Source organism: Egretta garzetta, unplaced genomic scaffold (assembly GCF_000687185.1).
Source record: "Egretta garzetta isolate BGI_Z169 unplaced genomic scaffold, ASM68718v1 scaffold95, whole genome shotgun sequence".
Lineage (NCBI taxonomy): Eukaryota > Metazoa > Chordata > Aves > Pelecaniformes > Ardeidae > Egretta > Egretta garzetta.
In genome coordinates, this window is record NW_009259590.1 from 638,558 (window position 1) to 654,403 (window position 15,846).

Consider the following 15,846-nt stretch of genomic DNA (forward strand, 5'->3'; position numbering starts at 1 on the left):
CCCCGTGGGGCCTGCCACACTGGGGCAAGATATTGCTGCCTGGGTAGAGAACCTGGTCGTAAAAGTACGTCATGTAGATGCCAAGAGTCGAGCCACTGAAGAACATCAAAACAACCAGCAGTTGGATCAGGTTGCTAACATTGAAGTGGCTCAGGTGGATCTGGACTGGCAACATAAGGGTGAATTAATTCTAGCTTGGTGGGCCCATGACACTTCAGGCCATCAAGGAAGAGATGCAACGTACAGATAGGCTCGTGACTGAGGGGTGGACTTAACTATGGACGCTATTGCACACATTATCCACGTATGTGAAACATGCACTGCGATCAAACAAGCTAAGCAGTTAAAGCCTCTCTGATACAGAGGACGGTGGCTGAAATATAAATATGGGGAGGCCTGGCAGATTGACGATATCACACTCCCACAAACCTGCCAAGGCAAGCACCACGTGCTCACCATAGTGGAAGCAACCACTGGAAACGTAAACCATAACACCTCCCGAACTCAATCTGAGGAAACTGCATGAGAATCATGCAAACAGCATCTGCAGAGGTACAACCCAACTACACCTTCCTTGTTACCTGGAACACCCACACAGCCCAACAATGCCATTCCCTCTCTATAAAACTGCACATTTTTTCCTCCATGACTGTAACCTCCCTCTTCTCTTTCCTCTTGGTTACCAAAATTGTTTCAGGAGTCTACGAGGCCACTCAAAATGATGGCTGCTGCCAACAGGTCATTACAACAGCCAAAACCAGACTGGGCACAAGGAAGTCATAGCCATACCCCTGTCTGGCAAGAGGTGAGGACCAACACCAGCTCACCTTTTGGCAGAATAATCCCATCTCATATAAGTTTACATTAGTGGGTTTTGTGCTGTTAAGCAATGCAAAGAGGCTAGGAGGAAACCTAGACGGATTATCTATCCTTCCAAAAGTCTTAATGGTCATTCCCTTTCGCAAGCATTAGCCTGCAATCATGGGTTTGCATAAGTAGCCACGTACAAAGCGGACCAAGCTAGCGACAACTTCAACTGCAAAAAAAACCCCAAAAAAAAAACAAAACAAAAAAATCCCCACACCAAAAAAAAAAAGACAAGCAGTACTACTGTTTGTATCAGCACACAGAAATACTATGCTCCAGCTCTGCACAGAGTGCTGCTAGTATGCCTGCACGTAACCTCCACCACAACGCAATGAGATCATTCACACCTGCCTCGCCTGTAGTAGGAGATGGAAGGTGAGGAGGCAGGGTTTCTAGGAGAGAGGCAGCACTTCCCAGATGCTGCCAAGATGCTGTTTATTGGTAAATGAAGCCTCCTGAGTCCTAAACAACCTTCCCAGAGGAAGATAGAGTCGCAACTGCCATATGGGGAGTGGGAAGAGGATGCCACTTAGCAAAAGCGGATCAGAAAATACATGCACAAACACACTCGCTCACACACACAATTTGTTCTGTAACTGCACTGAACGGCAAAATCCATTTCTTCCTCTCAGATACATCATTTTCCATACAGCTTACGCAACATTCTAGATGGCAAGAGCAGATGACAAGTACTCCTGAACAGAGCACCCTTCCTCATGCCCCCTAGGGAGCTAGGCACATAGAAGCTCTGCCCACCAGACAAGGAACTCGGTGAAAACCCAGACTACTGATCTACCGTGGGCTTACAACGATACTGTGTCTAAAATCACTGACTGAGGATGAACAGCAATGTTGACCGGCCCAAGACAGAGCCCGCAAAGGCTGCACCTTTGAAAATTTGTGTTTTGAACCACTCTCTGGCTTCATTCCCCCAGCTGTAAAGCTGACATACCACAATCCACCTTCCTTTCAGGGCTACTGTGTACTCTCGTCACCACTTGCTTTTGGCATCACGGATGAAGATCCCTTATAATTTGAAACTTTGAAAAGACAGAACTGCAAAGGAGTAATTTAAATATAAAGAGGAACATGGTACCACCTTCACAAGGACAAAAGTCTGCGCACGAACACTTTCCAAGTGGTTCTGAATTTCCCAGAGAGAAAGCATTCAATGCAAACTCACGTCTGCACTTCATTTCAGAAAGCTGCGGACTCATACCGCATTCTTCAGAGACCAGATGCATATCCCCAGTCACGTTAGCGCTTTCTCCCACTTGAGCAGCAGGGAGTATTTTCTGTGAAGTGCTTTTGCCCACTGTCTGTCTTTGCTTTCCTTCACTCAGTCCTAGTGGTGCTATTGATTCTGGGTAGCCTCTTTAAATGTCCTACTTTGAGTACAGGCACTGATTTTTCTAGGGCTACACTCCGGCTAGAGCACTGGCTGGCTCCATAGCCAGGCAGGGGATAAAATTCATCAACACTTAGGATCTTTACATGGAAACCGGCCATCTATCTACTTTACTCTCACGTTCAAGCAGAAGTTTTATTTATCACACAAGCACCATCTTTTTGTTACAGGTATATTTTGCTATATGGGTTTATAGGACCTAACGAAAACTCACTTCTTGCCTAGGAATTCCTGGCCGTATGAAGCATCATTTACTGAGGTCAGGAGTGCTCATATACAGCAGAAAGAATAATTTCCTCTGCTACAGCAATTACTGCCAAAAATCAATGACCCCTGTTAAGCTGGAGGCCAAGGTAAGTAAATGCAATAGTGCTTTCTAGTTTTAAAAACTCCCAGAGCCTCAGAGGCATGCCTCCCCTTAGACATATATTGAGGATGACTATCGAGCCATCTAGACAAGATTCCTATTAGGACGTCAAACTTCCTAGTATTCCAAGGTCAAAGAATTTATTTTAGTGGAACTGAAATGCAATCTTTAGATAGCACTGAGATTGTCTAATTGATGGAAAAGAATCTCCAAAGACTTCATGCAGTTTAAGTGTAGTGCTCACCTATAAATTACACTAGCGTTACGAACACAGTGTCAGACAGCTCAGGAGACTCTTCAATCACAGAATTCGCGTTGCAAAAATAGTTCAGCTCTGATTCAGAAGACTCAGCTCTGCTGGCGTGTCTGCCCCCATGCCTTTTCAGAGCAGCGTCAGCTGAAACTGCTAACTTAATGGTCACTTTGACTTTTTATTTCCAAATGTTGACATGGGCCCCGAGGAAGAAGTGGGCTAAAGCCACTGCATTCATGGCACAATTACTGTTCAGCGACAGGACAAGGGGCAATGGGCACAAACTGAAACATAAGAGGTTCCAGTTGAACGTGAGGAAGAACTTCTTGACTTTGAGAGTGACAGAGCACTGGAACAGGCTGCCCGGGGGGTTGTGGAGTCTCCTTCTCTGGAGATATTCAAAGCCTGCCTGGATGATGTCCTGTGCAACCTGCTCTGGGTGATCCTGCTTTAGCAGAGGGGTTGGAGTAGATGAACTCCTGAGGTCCCTTCCAACCCTTGCCATTCTGTGATTCACCTTTTTCATTATTACTTTTTTTTTTCCTCTATAGATTCAGGCTGGGAAGCAGACACACTGGCCAGCTCTACCCCTCCGCTTGTAGTGCACTACTTTTAGAAGTGGCTTATTGCTCCACTGCTTTTTTTCAATTCTTAAGCCAAATGTGCAATGATGGATTTGGCAGCTACACTCTCACCAGCCACCCCCAGTCAGCTGAGCAGCCGTATCTTAGCCGCGGGGGGATGCAAAGGCTGCTCTCTCCCTGTTCTCAGATGGGAGACGGTTTCTCTATCAGAAACACTGAGGTTAGACAATGAATGAGGGTCTCACGGAAGCTGCCAGAGCAAATTCATCCATATTTGCAAAATTTACAACTACATGACTTGCAAATGACGGCAGGGATCTGCACGCATGGAAGAGTCTGCCTTCCCACCACCAACCTCTTAAACATCCAAAGTGAAAAACTTTTCCCTGCATTTGTTTGAAACCTTGGCACAACATTACTAGCATCACTGAAGTACAGACCAAGACTCAGCGGCAGCCAAACCTGCACCCTGCTGATTAGCATGCCTCACAGTGTCTAACAGACATTTGACTTAAGAACCCAAGAATTTCATTGCTCAAACACTTTATTAGATCCCTAAGCCTAAAAATGGTTTTCAGTAATGTGTGTGCTGCTTTGGAGCCTCAGAAAAGCTACTCTGGGAGCCAGGAAACATTTCCTAGGAGGCAAAAATGTGATCAAAACCATATTTGATAAAAAGGAGAAGGGGTAATGACAGTTTTTAACTGCAGTTTCATTTCACCTCAGAAGCATGCTCTAAGTTTAAGAGTGGGGAACAACTATTGGATTTTGCTCTGCATCTTTTTTAAAACAAAATTATTCTCATCTAGGGTCTGTGGTTTTTCTTCCCCCTAAACCCAATAAACTATATATTGGAATGACCTTGTAACGGGTTTCTGTGGCTCTTTAATCACCAGTGGCTGCTAAATGAAGCATATCTATTTTCTCTGTTACATTACTATTGGCAACCAGGTCTTCAGTAAGTGCCCAGAAATATTTCCATGGCAACAAAAAGCATTCAGCATTGCTACTGTTTTGTGCCAATTTAGCTTTAAAATATTCTATTGTGGAAAGAAATATGGTACATTAAGTGAAATAAAGTCAAGATGCAATGTTCTGAAAAGAATATAAGGATAAACAGGAAACATGTATTTTGCAGAAATGGGGAAAAAAGATGCCAAATGGAAGGAAAAATATTCAAAGCTAATATTGATGCTACTGAGTGCCTTTGCTGAATGTCAGCAAGTCCATATGCTCGCTTACATTGTCACTTAGGGTTAGGTAACAAAGCTAACAGGAATAAGGATACCTCAAAACATCTTCTCTTGATCATTTTAATCCATGACTGAAATTTTAAGTTGCCAGGGTATTACAGCCTCTCTGCATGTCTAGGTTAACCATCAGAAGAGTTCATACTCTTGATGTTAGAGAATGAATCTAAAGAAAAAAGAGGAAATAAAGAGTTGAAAAATGAAATACAAAAAAGCATGTGTGTGTTTTGGAAATGAAGGGTCACTTCGAAGAGCAAAACGAGTTCTTCCACATCAAAGATCTTGTGGAAGACGTTTTCAAATCACAGTTCAGCACTTTCTCTCCTATTATACAACTTGGATAGTTCTGAGAAAAAAGGCATCCAACTCTCAAACAGCCACCTTCATGACTATAAAGTCTGGAGACCATTGGATGGCCCTTTCTGCAGTGTAGATAAAAAGACAAGACTATCTGAGACCATTTGCAATGACATTCCCTCTGCTGTAAAAAGCTATGCAATGCCCTCTGGGGAAGGAGAGAGCTCTAGGCAGCAGCAGTGTAGGTGCTGAGAAGCTCTGTAAGGCCAGCCTTCCAGTCCACAATAACTTCAGACAGCTTACCAAGAAGGAAAGCCAATAAATATTAAGAGAGAGTCCAACAACAACTTGATCAGTACCTGCTCTCAGCTGGGAGAGTTTCACAGTGACCCTCCCCTTCAGCTGCAGTGATGGGTTACTCTGGAATCTGGCTGTCACCCTATGCGCCTCTCACCGGGAAAATTCATCTGGTCCATCACAAACTCCTAAGAACCCTCTTTCTCAGATGTCCCTGCAGACAAGACTGCAGGTGAGAAACTGCTCTGATAGTGACAGCTGCCCATTCCTGGACCCCATTTCCCTGAGAGTTCACCACATTTTCTCCCATCCACTATGATCAAGGGCATAGTCCACAGACAGGACAAAGATCTGGAGGCCACCATTGGAATAATGCGTTTGGCACATGGCTGCTCCCCGGCCTACTCTGAGAAGCCGCAGGACTTGTTATGAATCACTCTAACAGCCTCTCTTGGGGATACAACTTCTGCAGGAGACAAGGTTGTGCCCTGGATGGCACTTGAGGAGGATCCATGGCCCTAGGACTCCCTGGAAAGACACTACATGCCCTGCTCCATGGTGTCTGTGCACATACTGGACACACGATCCAAGCACACACAGTAAATCCAGCCCTGCAGCATTGACTTGGTGCCTATGAACAAACCCTGCGGGCAAGATATCACACAGGCAACGTATAGGGGTACCGGAAGGTAGGGGATCTGTACAGGTTAGAGGTTAGGCTCCAAGAGATACAGCTCTGGGGTGCTTAACTTGAGAATTGGCATTCGTTCATTTGGAGTATGAAACAAGCAGTCCCAGTTTGGGAGAGAGAACAGCTAGACCAAAAGCTCTTTTTAATTATTTACTCCCTGGCCATAACAGTGTGAGGAATAGTAATAAAGAAAAGAGCTAATTTTAACATTCATTAAAGAACACCGTCAAGGTTTATACCCTCCCAGTCTGATATTCCTATTAAATATGAAAACAAACAGGCTGATCTTCCACAGCCTGCACAGAAATGGCTAAATATATAAGACTTCCCTAGAAGCCAAGAGTGATGAAAAGCTCTTGGTCATTATAAAACAAACATTTTCAAGAGCATCTACTGCCTGATTTAAAAAAAAAAAAAAAAAAAAAAAAAAGATTTATATATTTGAAGCCAAATTCTGAAGACCCTCAGTGAGTCTCAAGTTCTTCATCAGCTCAATACTGTAGATCCCGCTGCACCTGCCCTTCCTCCCTTATCCCTCTTCCCAGTACATTTGTAAAGAGCAGCTTTAACCCAGCAAGACTCAAGGATGGTGTCAGCAGGACTGCAACTTTGCTGCTTGTGGTTGGGACTTACATCTCCATCAGTCCTCCGTGACCCAGGTAACTTCCAGCCACATTTAACGGCGGTATTTAGTGAGCACAAGTCACGTGGCTGAAATTCAGTCCTGAACACAGTCGCCTGAAAAGCTGTTTGTATCACTTAATGATCAGAAGTCATAGTTAGTCCAATTTAAAACTGAAAATATCAAAATCAGCTCTCCTTCCCATAATATCCTGCCTGCTGTCCTCTTCAGTCTTATTTGAAAAGCCTGTGGGGGTGGTGGGAGGAGAGGAAAGCGATTTGGGAGCCTTTCATCCATAAAATCATGAGATATGGCTGGCTTTTTAGTACAGCATTTCACAGCACATGGCACAGTAACATCTTGAGATTCCTGGCACAAAGAAACAAGGTTTGAGATTATATATATCTTTAATAGCAATGACGCAAAGGCAGATGGTTCTCAAAGCAAAGGCTTAAGGCTAAACACTCCCTTTGAAGGGTCCTGCTACCAGAAACAAAACACGGGGGGAGCAAAACACTCCTTGCTACAGCAATATGGCCTGATTGCCTTCTAATACACAGCATTTCACCCTGGAGACTTCCACTTATTTCAATGAGATTAGTTTCACAAACGAGAGAAGAATCAGAAACAGAAGCGGAAAGGTTAGATTTTTCTTTGGGATTTGGGGAGTTTTATTTTAGCTGTGGGAAACAAAGACAACACAGAACATAATGAGCAGATTAGCAACTAAATCAAATCAATACCAGAAAAGAGAGGTCTGGATCATACTGTCAGGGCGCGTGCTAGTTGCTTACCTGCAAAACTTGCCTTGCCATTATTACTTTTTAAGGAGCCACTCAGGCTGAGGTTGTGCTCATGGCCTCCCATCCTCATAGAGGGCTCACCTTCTTCCTCAGTGATGGTAGGAAGCCGATCAAGCGGCTGGAGATCTTCATTCATCCAGTAGGATCCATTGGCTGTCGAAGACCTGGTGCTTTCAACACACTGCTCTGGTAAGCTGCTGGTATTTTTAACCCGGTTTTGCCTCTGCAGACCCATGTCAGAGCCATGAGGAAGGGCTTGTGAGGCAAGCTCAGGATCCCCAGTGTGACCATCTTCTCTAGGATAAAAGTATTCCTCATCCCAGAGGTCGAGGTGTCGTTCATCGTCCGATTCCTCAGAATAATTCTCATAAACTCCTCCATTATTCTCCAAGTCCTGGTTCCTCTCTTCTGACTTACGACCCACGCCGCTCAAATTCAGCAGTGAAGCAGATATAGAGTCTCCAGCTTGTTGGATAGCTTCATAGATCTGAGACATCCAAGACGACAGTGGCTGAAGGAAATTCTGAGCAGCCTCAGAAGCCATGTTTAACACTATGCCAGTATCTGGTGATCAGTTGTTCAGCTTTGCCAGCATGTCACTTATAATTCAGGGAGCTACAGAATAAGCACCATAAAAGATTACTGTAAATTGCTTGTCCATCAACACCTGTCGACACACTATCTACGTAAGATGTCTAGAACTGAGAGGAGAAATGGAAAAAGGACTTTATCCCATTGAGAATACCACTAGAAATCCAGAAATGATGGACAAATTACACATATTCCTGCAGAGATCTGGAAAGCTTTCATTCAATTGCTAAGCCTCATATAAAAATAAAAACACAGAACACAGGAGCAGAAGTACCTTTTCTGAAGCGCACACATTCTGGTTACAGCTGTCAACAGACCTGGCAAAAAAAGTGCAAAACAACCTGCAGTCAAAAATCTCAGTCTCTGGCCCTGACTTCCACCACACCCTTACCGTTAGCATGTCCAGACAGGGAAACTGAAGGGTAGAGAATTTGGGGAGAATTCTGGTTTGATTGATTAAAGTGACAGGCCTAAAGTGCGCAGAACCAGCCCATGGCAGACAACTATCTCAAATGCTTTGCTCCAGAAAGACTCTGAAGAAGCCCTCTCTGCCCAGAGTACCACAACCCAGAGTTGTCTTCCCTTTCACAGAAACGAGCAAAACACGGGAGATGGAATATTATAGGTATGAGACTGCTGGGAACAGAATTGAGTTAACAAAAGCACTGGTATCATGTCTATACGTCCATTATAACCCATAGTGGCTGGAACAAGCTACTGGTTATACCGGCTTCAGCCACATCTTCACTATGAAAGGCCAGATCTTTATAGCACTTCTTCAGCACAGAGCAATCATGATAGAAGAATTATAAAAGTTGGCATATTTTAACTGTTAGTTAATTACTGCCACACCTGGAATAGCCATGTATTTGTATAATTGTAAATATTAACCTTTTGGATCAAGATAAACTCAGAGATGTGACTTTTCTGAAGTTGGGGATGGAGACAGGCTGTTCCTATCTTGTTTTCTCAAAACTCATCTAAACCCTAAATAAAAACATCAGCCTTTTTTGCTTTCATAACTTCCAGAAAGTTAAGGTGCCTTTTTGCCCAGTGTGCATCTGCCCACATTATCACAAGACATATTCTTTTAGGAACTCTGAGAAGAAGGAAAAACCTACAAATAGGATGAGGGGTTTAGGAAGAAAGAATTAAATAGTCGCAGATTTTAGGCTAAAAGATAATTAAAAAGAAGCAAAAAGAAGCTTCAAAAACTAATATTAGTGTCTTGCTGAATTTAGAGGCCTATGAGCAATCAAACTATAGAAGGGTAAGTACAGTATAAGCAGCAAGAAAATAAGCTCAGCAGCAATGTGTATTACCCTGTGAAATGGTCTCCAGAGAAATGTAGGGGGAATCCCAACGGTTTGGGTTTTTAAATGGAGCATGGACATGGAGATCCCACCTTGCTTAGGGAGCAGCTTCTTTACATCTGAGATCAGTGACTTAAGAGGTCTTTACCTTTTGAAACACCTGTGCTGAATAATTTTGTTCCATGATGTTGACTTACAGCGCAGACACTTCCAACCAGTTTATTATCAGCTTCAGTATGTACTCAGAATTATGGTCCTAACTAGGGTAGTAGATGAAGGTAGGTTACTAGAGCCATTTTAAAAGCTGATGGCTGCTACAAACTCTCCGGGCTCAGGGCACGCACCGTTCCGGTACCCACCTGTCAACCGCTGGCCTCTGGCTCAGTTGCTGGGACCCAGGTAATGCTCCCCGCCACGCATTGAATCTTTGGCAAGGAACAGACAATGTCATGGCATAACCTCCCAGGTGAGCTGTTCCCTTCATCAACTCTCCTCTTTCCAACCCTGCCCTTGTCAAAGCCTCTCTGCTTTGTGCAACTTATTTTCTCATCGACCTAAACTGATGACACGCTCCAAACAACACCCTTTCAGCACAATGCAGATTTGCTACTAGTAAATCACAGCACCACAGAAGTCACTGAGAGAAGATGGCACTTCTAACAGTGAGATTCTCCCAGGCACAGGAGGTAAATTTGGGTGGGTATGTACTGGATACATTTTTAACCTGTCATTTATTTACAGGCAACAACAAATGAATCTCTGATATCTGATGAAAGCAGGACTTCATAACACTCTGCCTCCATCTCAAGATACATGAGAGCAGTAGCCCTTGAAGGGCTGCAAGCATCCAAGAGTGATAGCTAACCAATGCAGATAAAACATATGGGTGCTAAAATAAAGCGCTGATCTGTTCTAAAAATCAACAGAACATCGACTTGTGATATTTGCATAGGGAATAATTAGCTGCTCTTGTTATTAGATTTCAGAGCTAACACTCAATTGGTCCAACAGAGACATCCCACTTCTCCCAGACGCCGTGGCTGACTGCACCACGAGTCGGGCAAACACCGCGGTGCTGTGCAAGAGACTCCACATTAAGAAGGTTGGTATCACAGCTAGAAAGATGGAGGGGCTTTTTCAAAGTGAGAGTTTACTTTAGTCATGGAATTAAAGCAGTGATCTACAGTCACCTGCAGGGCTTGGATGTGGTCACGCAATCATCCGAAGAGGCAGATAAAAGTTGACCCTGCATCTTTCATGTACCAAGTAGTTGGCCCGATCATCTTGCTCCAAGTAGGTTGGGGGGGGAAACACAATGCACGCACATACATACACATCCACAATGCTACCCCTGACCTGGAAATTTGTCTGGATTAAAGCTGGAGAACCCCAATAAATGGTTTGATTTCAGATTATAGACAATGGATAGACACCGAAGTATATTTCGCCCAAAAAATCTGAACCGTGCTAGTAACACCTGCAACACACCTGTACAACTTGCAACCCAGAGCCTACCTAATCCCTACAGGCAAAAGCAACGCAATTTCCAGGGTGCCTGACTCTGTTTTAACCTTTGTTTGGCTTTTCCTCCTGTCATCTCCCCCTTACTGAAGGCTCCACAGTCAGTGATACGCGGAACAACTGGAGTTCAACTGAATTATAAATCGCTTATTTTTGGTCTTGCAGCAGATGGATAAAATGTGTAACAAGCTGCAGACAAGTTTAGGCGGGCACCGTTTTTACAAACTCAAAGAGGATCAAAGGGAGCTGAGCTCTGTTATAGGCTTGCTGTTTCCCAGGAGCTCTCTCTCTTAATTAGCAGGCACTGCTCTAACAGGGTGTTTATGATACATTTCACAACATGGCCTTTTCAACATAACGGATTTTTACTTTTGAATTCTTTTGCAATTTTGACTTGCATTAGAAAAAAAAAAAAAAAAAGAACTGAGAAGAGCATTTAAAATGTGTGGGAAAGAAAAATCCATTTCTTTTTAAAAGCATTCATCAAAAAAAGAGAGGAAAAAAACAGTTTAGCAAATTCACTTCAAATTCCATCTTCTAAAACTAACCACAAGAATTTTCGCACTGAATTGCCGCTTAACTCAAAGTTGTTTCTTTTTTTTTTGTCTTGGAAAATCAGATAGCTAAAAGGATCAATGCTAAGCCTCTCACAGAAACCATCATAACCTTTACTACAATCTATATTCCCTTGTCTTGATAGGATCGTTATTCCTGAGTAGCATTCCCATTGAGAGGTGCAATTACTGTATAGCTAAAAAAAGAAGACTATTAGCAGAATTTCAAACGCTACCACAATGCAGAGGTTTGTAATATTAGCAAAGTGTCTTTCAATCTTCTTGATACACAGGCTCCTAAAAAATTGCCATCAGATGTGCATTTCTTAGAACGATTTCCCTCATTCAAGCTCTTGTAGAGCATAGGCACAAACTTCCTTTTCTTCAGTCACTTTTTGTGTGGCCTTTACAAAAGTTTTCTACCAAACTCCTCCCTTGTAGGGAGGCTTGCAGACCACAGCTTGAAAACAGTGTCCCAGCATATAATAACTGAACAATTTTCATGTGAGTGTTTATTTCTGAAACACTAGATGAGGAAGAAATCCACAGCCTCACCTCTCTGCCTGGGAATGCACTGTCCTGTGTAGAGACACAAGAAGAGGAAATCTGCTCCCAGCTTCCAAAGATCAGAAGACATCTTTGTCACATCACTGTTTTAGAAAGATGCACTTCTTTCACCAATATCAAGAATGCCGTACCAAAAAGCTTTTCTATTAGTTTGGGCAAGTTGCTGAATCCATCTGTCCAGAACTGAAACTCTGAGCGCTGTGCTGGGTCACCGGTTTAGCCAGCCACACTACATGTACCCGGAGGAATGATTCCTGCCTTCCCTGCTTCTCAGAAATTTTAATTAAGCTGTTGATAATGATTTGCCTTATTTCCTGATCCCATACAGCCCCCTCATGCCCACCTGGCATGTCATGGATCATATCCATAGACAGGAGCTTTACTTGTGTGGACACCTCGGAAAAGCAGCGTTACAGACCCACCACGAGAAGCCTTGCTTCAAGCTCAGAAGGAAAGACCTAAACCAAGCTGTGAATCTAAGCTGATGCCCAGAATATCAAGGGTCTATGCAAAAAGCAAAGCCATTTTGCTCTTCATGAAAGGAGGAAGTAAAGGAAGGCTTGGAGGGGTAAGACGATTTCATAACTCTTTTTAAGCTACTGAACACTATAATGAGCCTGATCCTCCTTTCAGACTGGAGCCCAGTTAGCATGTATGTAAAATAGCAGACAGGAGATTAGAAACGTACTTTGCTGAAGGCTGGCGGCAGCAACACGGGGCCAAGAAATCCTCTATCCTAGTTCTGGGAACAATCTGGACTCTTCGCTCCTCCTGTAGTTGCCAGAATCATGTTTAACAAGATGCTAGCAAAGCCCTTCCACCCTCACAGTGAAGGATAACCAAACATTGCTACAAAGAAATTGTATTTCCAGTTAAAACTGTCACAGTGCCAGAACCAGCCTGTGCACTTGAAGCCGATCAGTTGATTGGAGCCTCTTGTAGAAGCATTACGAGGGAAGTTCACAGGCAGTGCCCAAGGTTCACATCAACTGTGAGCGTCACTGCTGACCAAGTTTCCCTGAGGTAAAACAAAACAGAGAGACAGAACATCTTGGTACCATTTTTGGCCTTCGTGCTATAAAAATGCTATTTATGTAGCTGAATTTAAAGCAAAAAAAGAGAAGACAGAGGCACTTTCCAAGTGATTATGTGCTTTGTAATAATACTTTTCAGCTGGTGATTCAGAAACTCCAGGGCATTCAAGGAAGATCTAATGGTTTATGCCAATAAATTACACACATCCCATTGGAAACATTCGTGGGTTACAAATCAACAGGCAATAAACCTACTGCAACGCATTGGTCCTAAAAGGGTGAAGTGAAAACGAAGATGTGATCAGACAGACAGCAATGCAACCTGCTGCACAGGGTTTAGCCTACACAGAGGAAGCCTGCAGACTTATTCCTCGCCCCCAAATCATCTCGTGCCTTTGCAGGCAGCTCGCTACTAGTGATGCTGTGCCAAATTAGTTGTAAAAATTGATACCCAAATGACAGAAACATTTTTGATCAGGATATTTAGCCCCAGGGTGTTTCCTCCTTTCTTCCCATTCCTTTGTTGCTTGCTCTCCTTTTGTCAAAAATAATGGCAACAATTACTGATCCTCACAGTTTCAGTGGGATGGGGAGAAGAGGAAGGGGATAGAAGAAAAAAGGAATTATGCAAATGTGACATTAATTGTTCAAAAACGTGGAGCCTTTTTGAAAAATCCCAGGTCTCTCCACCATATAGAGTATATGGGGAGAAATTCAGGCAAAAAAATGCTCCTAGAAGACCGGCATCTGAATATTATGCTTGCTCAGAAGCTCCACCAGAAATGGGGCTGAGGAGCTGGTGGTGATTTCCTATGCTGACCACTGCACACCTTCATTCCTCCTTAGACTGCAGGACCTCCTGACCTCAGAAGTGTGTTCGTTTCATATAAGTCCAGTGTGCTCACAAAACAGGAAACCTGTAACGGCACACATAGATACTATTGCCACCAAAATATTAACACAAACCTTGAGGGAATTTCCAGGAGAGAGAAAATGCAAACACCTTCCTTGACCATAATATTTGGCCTGGATGTAGCAGAGAGCCAGATTCTGCCTCAGCACTGGTGTTAAGTCCAGAGTCACTCTACTGAAGCCGGTCACATCCTCCAAATCAAAATAAGGTCCTTTGTGTTTAAAGAGCCACTTGTCACCATAGGCACAAAAAAGTAACAGTTCTGTACCGAGTGGTAGCACAAAAAGCAACACTGAGTAACTTGAATTATTTATATTTCTCAAACTGAGGGTTACAAAAGGGCATAAAGAAAGTCACAGATCGTTGGAGTTATTAGAAAAGTGGTATAAGTAGTGGCAACTGTGCTTTTTCAAGGTAAAGGAGTGAGAAACATCTGTAATTACTGGATTAGGGCAATGAAAGAAGAAACCTGCAGTCAGAAATTACAGTACGTTCTATAATTGAGCTGCTATCATTCATCGGCTTGCATGAAGACAGAAGAGCAGAAAGGAAATCGCAAGTTCAGAAGGCTGGAGAAACACCAATTTACACCACCACTCGAACCCACCCACCTGTGCTGCCAAGCTGTTGCTGTAGAGCAGACCCAATAGACCGAGTCCCCACCCCGCCTGCAATCATGCCTCCCAGTCTGCAGCAACTGAACAAACCAGGGTCAATCAGAGCAATTACTTGCATTGGAAATATGGAGTGGGAGAGCATGTCTGGATGTTTAACACAATGAAGATATTTTAGAAACACTTTGAGGAGTCACCCAGTTACTGTTACTCCTTGTTCCCCCCACACACTCCATTGGTACCAAGCCCATGGAAATTGCGCTGTACGGACCACCATTGAGCAGTGCAGGCAGCGCTCTTTGGGAACCACAGCCCTGTGAGGCAAACGCAGTAGATGGTTAACCACTCCTGGGTACCCATCTTCGTGTGCGGACACGGCTAAATCTGTAGCTCACATCTCCTTTCAGTTCTGCAAAGTCAACCACCAGTCCAGACAGAAGTATTGGGAGGCTGAGGAATCACTGGGAAAACCAGACCTAGTTTCACATGATTTAAAAGAATTAAGAGCCATAGATCTGAGCAAGCAGTTGTCCCTACCAACTTAGGAATTGCTCCCTCGGCTACTCTTACCCTTCATTTAATTCACTCTTGTTAAAAACCAGGCTCTCTGATGTCTAGGGCAGGCATCAGTGGCAACATTCATGCTGTCCGATGTCCAATCACTCTTCTACGTGCCTCTGTAAAGGCAACTGAGAGAGAAAGCAATAGAAGAGCGGCTTCATTGGGGCATGGAGAAACTTCCCTCTCAAGAGCTCCTCTCTCTCCTGCCTGTCAAGGAACCTAACACCCCAGCTGAGCTATGTGCCTCATCTAGGTGACACGAATAACACCAGATTCATTTTCAATCTGCACCTTGCTGAGGACAACAGAGCTGGGTACTCAGCATCAGGGTTACAAAGACCAACCACGATTGTATTGCTTTGGGGAAGGACATTCCCGTGCTTTCCACAACTCACCACACTGTTGGAGGAAGCCAGTCTACTGTGCACGCCAGACTGGTACTGTCACGCTCACCCTCGTTACTCATTTCTAATCATGAAACTAAGCCTCTGCTAGCGTATGTTGGTCCCACACGCTGCACATGATGGGTCCCCAGTGCCTGGCTGGGCCCAGGGCTGCACTGACAAAGCAATGTTGACATCCAGGCAGCGCTGCTAACATTCCTGCCTCTGTTGAGTGCTGTAAGTGTTGATGCCTTCCTTAAAGCCTCAGCTACAGGAGACGAGTGGTTTATTTAAGAACTGCATCTCCATTTATTTATTTTTGTCCTGGTTTTGGCTGAGAGAGAATTAATATTCTC

At 43.8% G+C, this 15,846-nt stretch overlaps 1 protein-coding gene across 1 annotated transcript in view; it reads right to left on the reverse strand.

Moving 5' to 3' along the window:
- Positions 1-12,797, reverse strand: part of SYT16 (synaptotagmin 16) — a 48,066-nt gene extending 35,269 nt beyond the window's left edge. The window contains exons 1-3 of the mRNA XM_009638014.2: positions 12,674-12,797; positions 8,305-8,347; positions 7,431-8,054 (exon numbers count right to left, since the gene is read on the reverse strand). Coding sequence (XP_009636309.1) covers positions 7,431-7,983 — 553 coding nt within the window. The 5' untranslated portion in view covers positions 7,984-8,054; positions 8,305-8,347; positions 12,674-12,797. The remainder of the gene's footprint in view (positions 1-7,430; positions 8,055-8,304; positions 8,348-12,673) is intronic.
- Between the last annotated feature and the right edge of the window lie 3,049 nt (positions 12,798-15,846).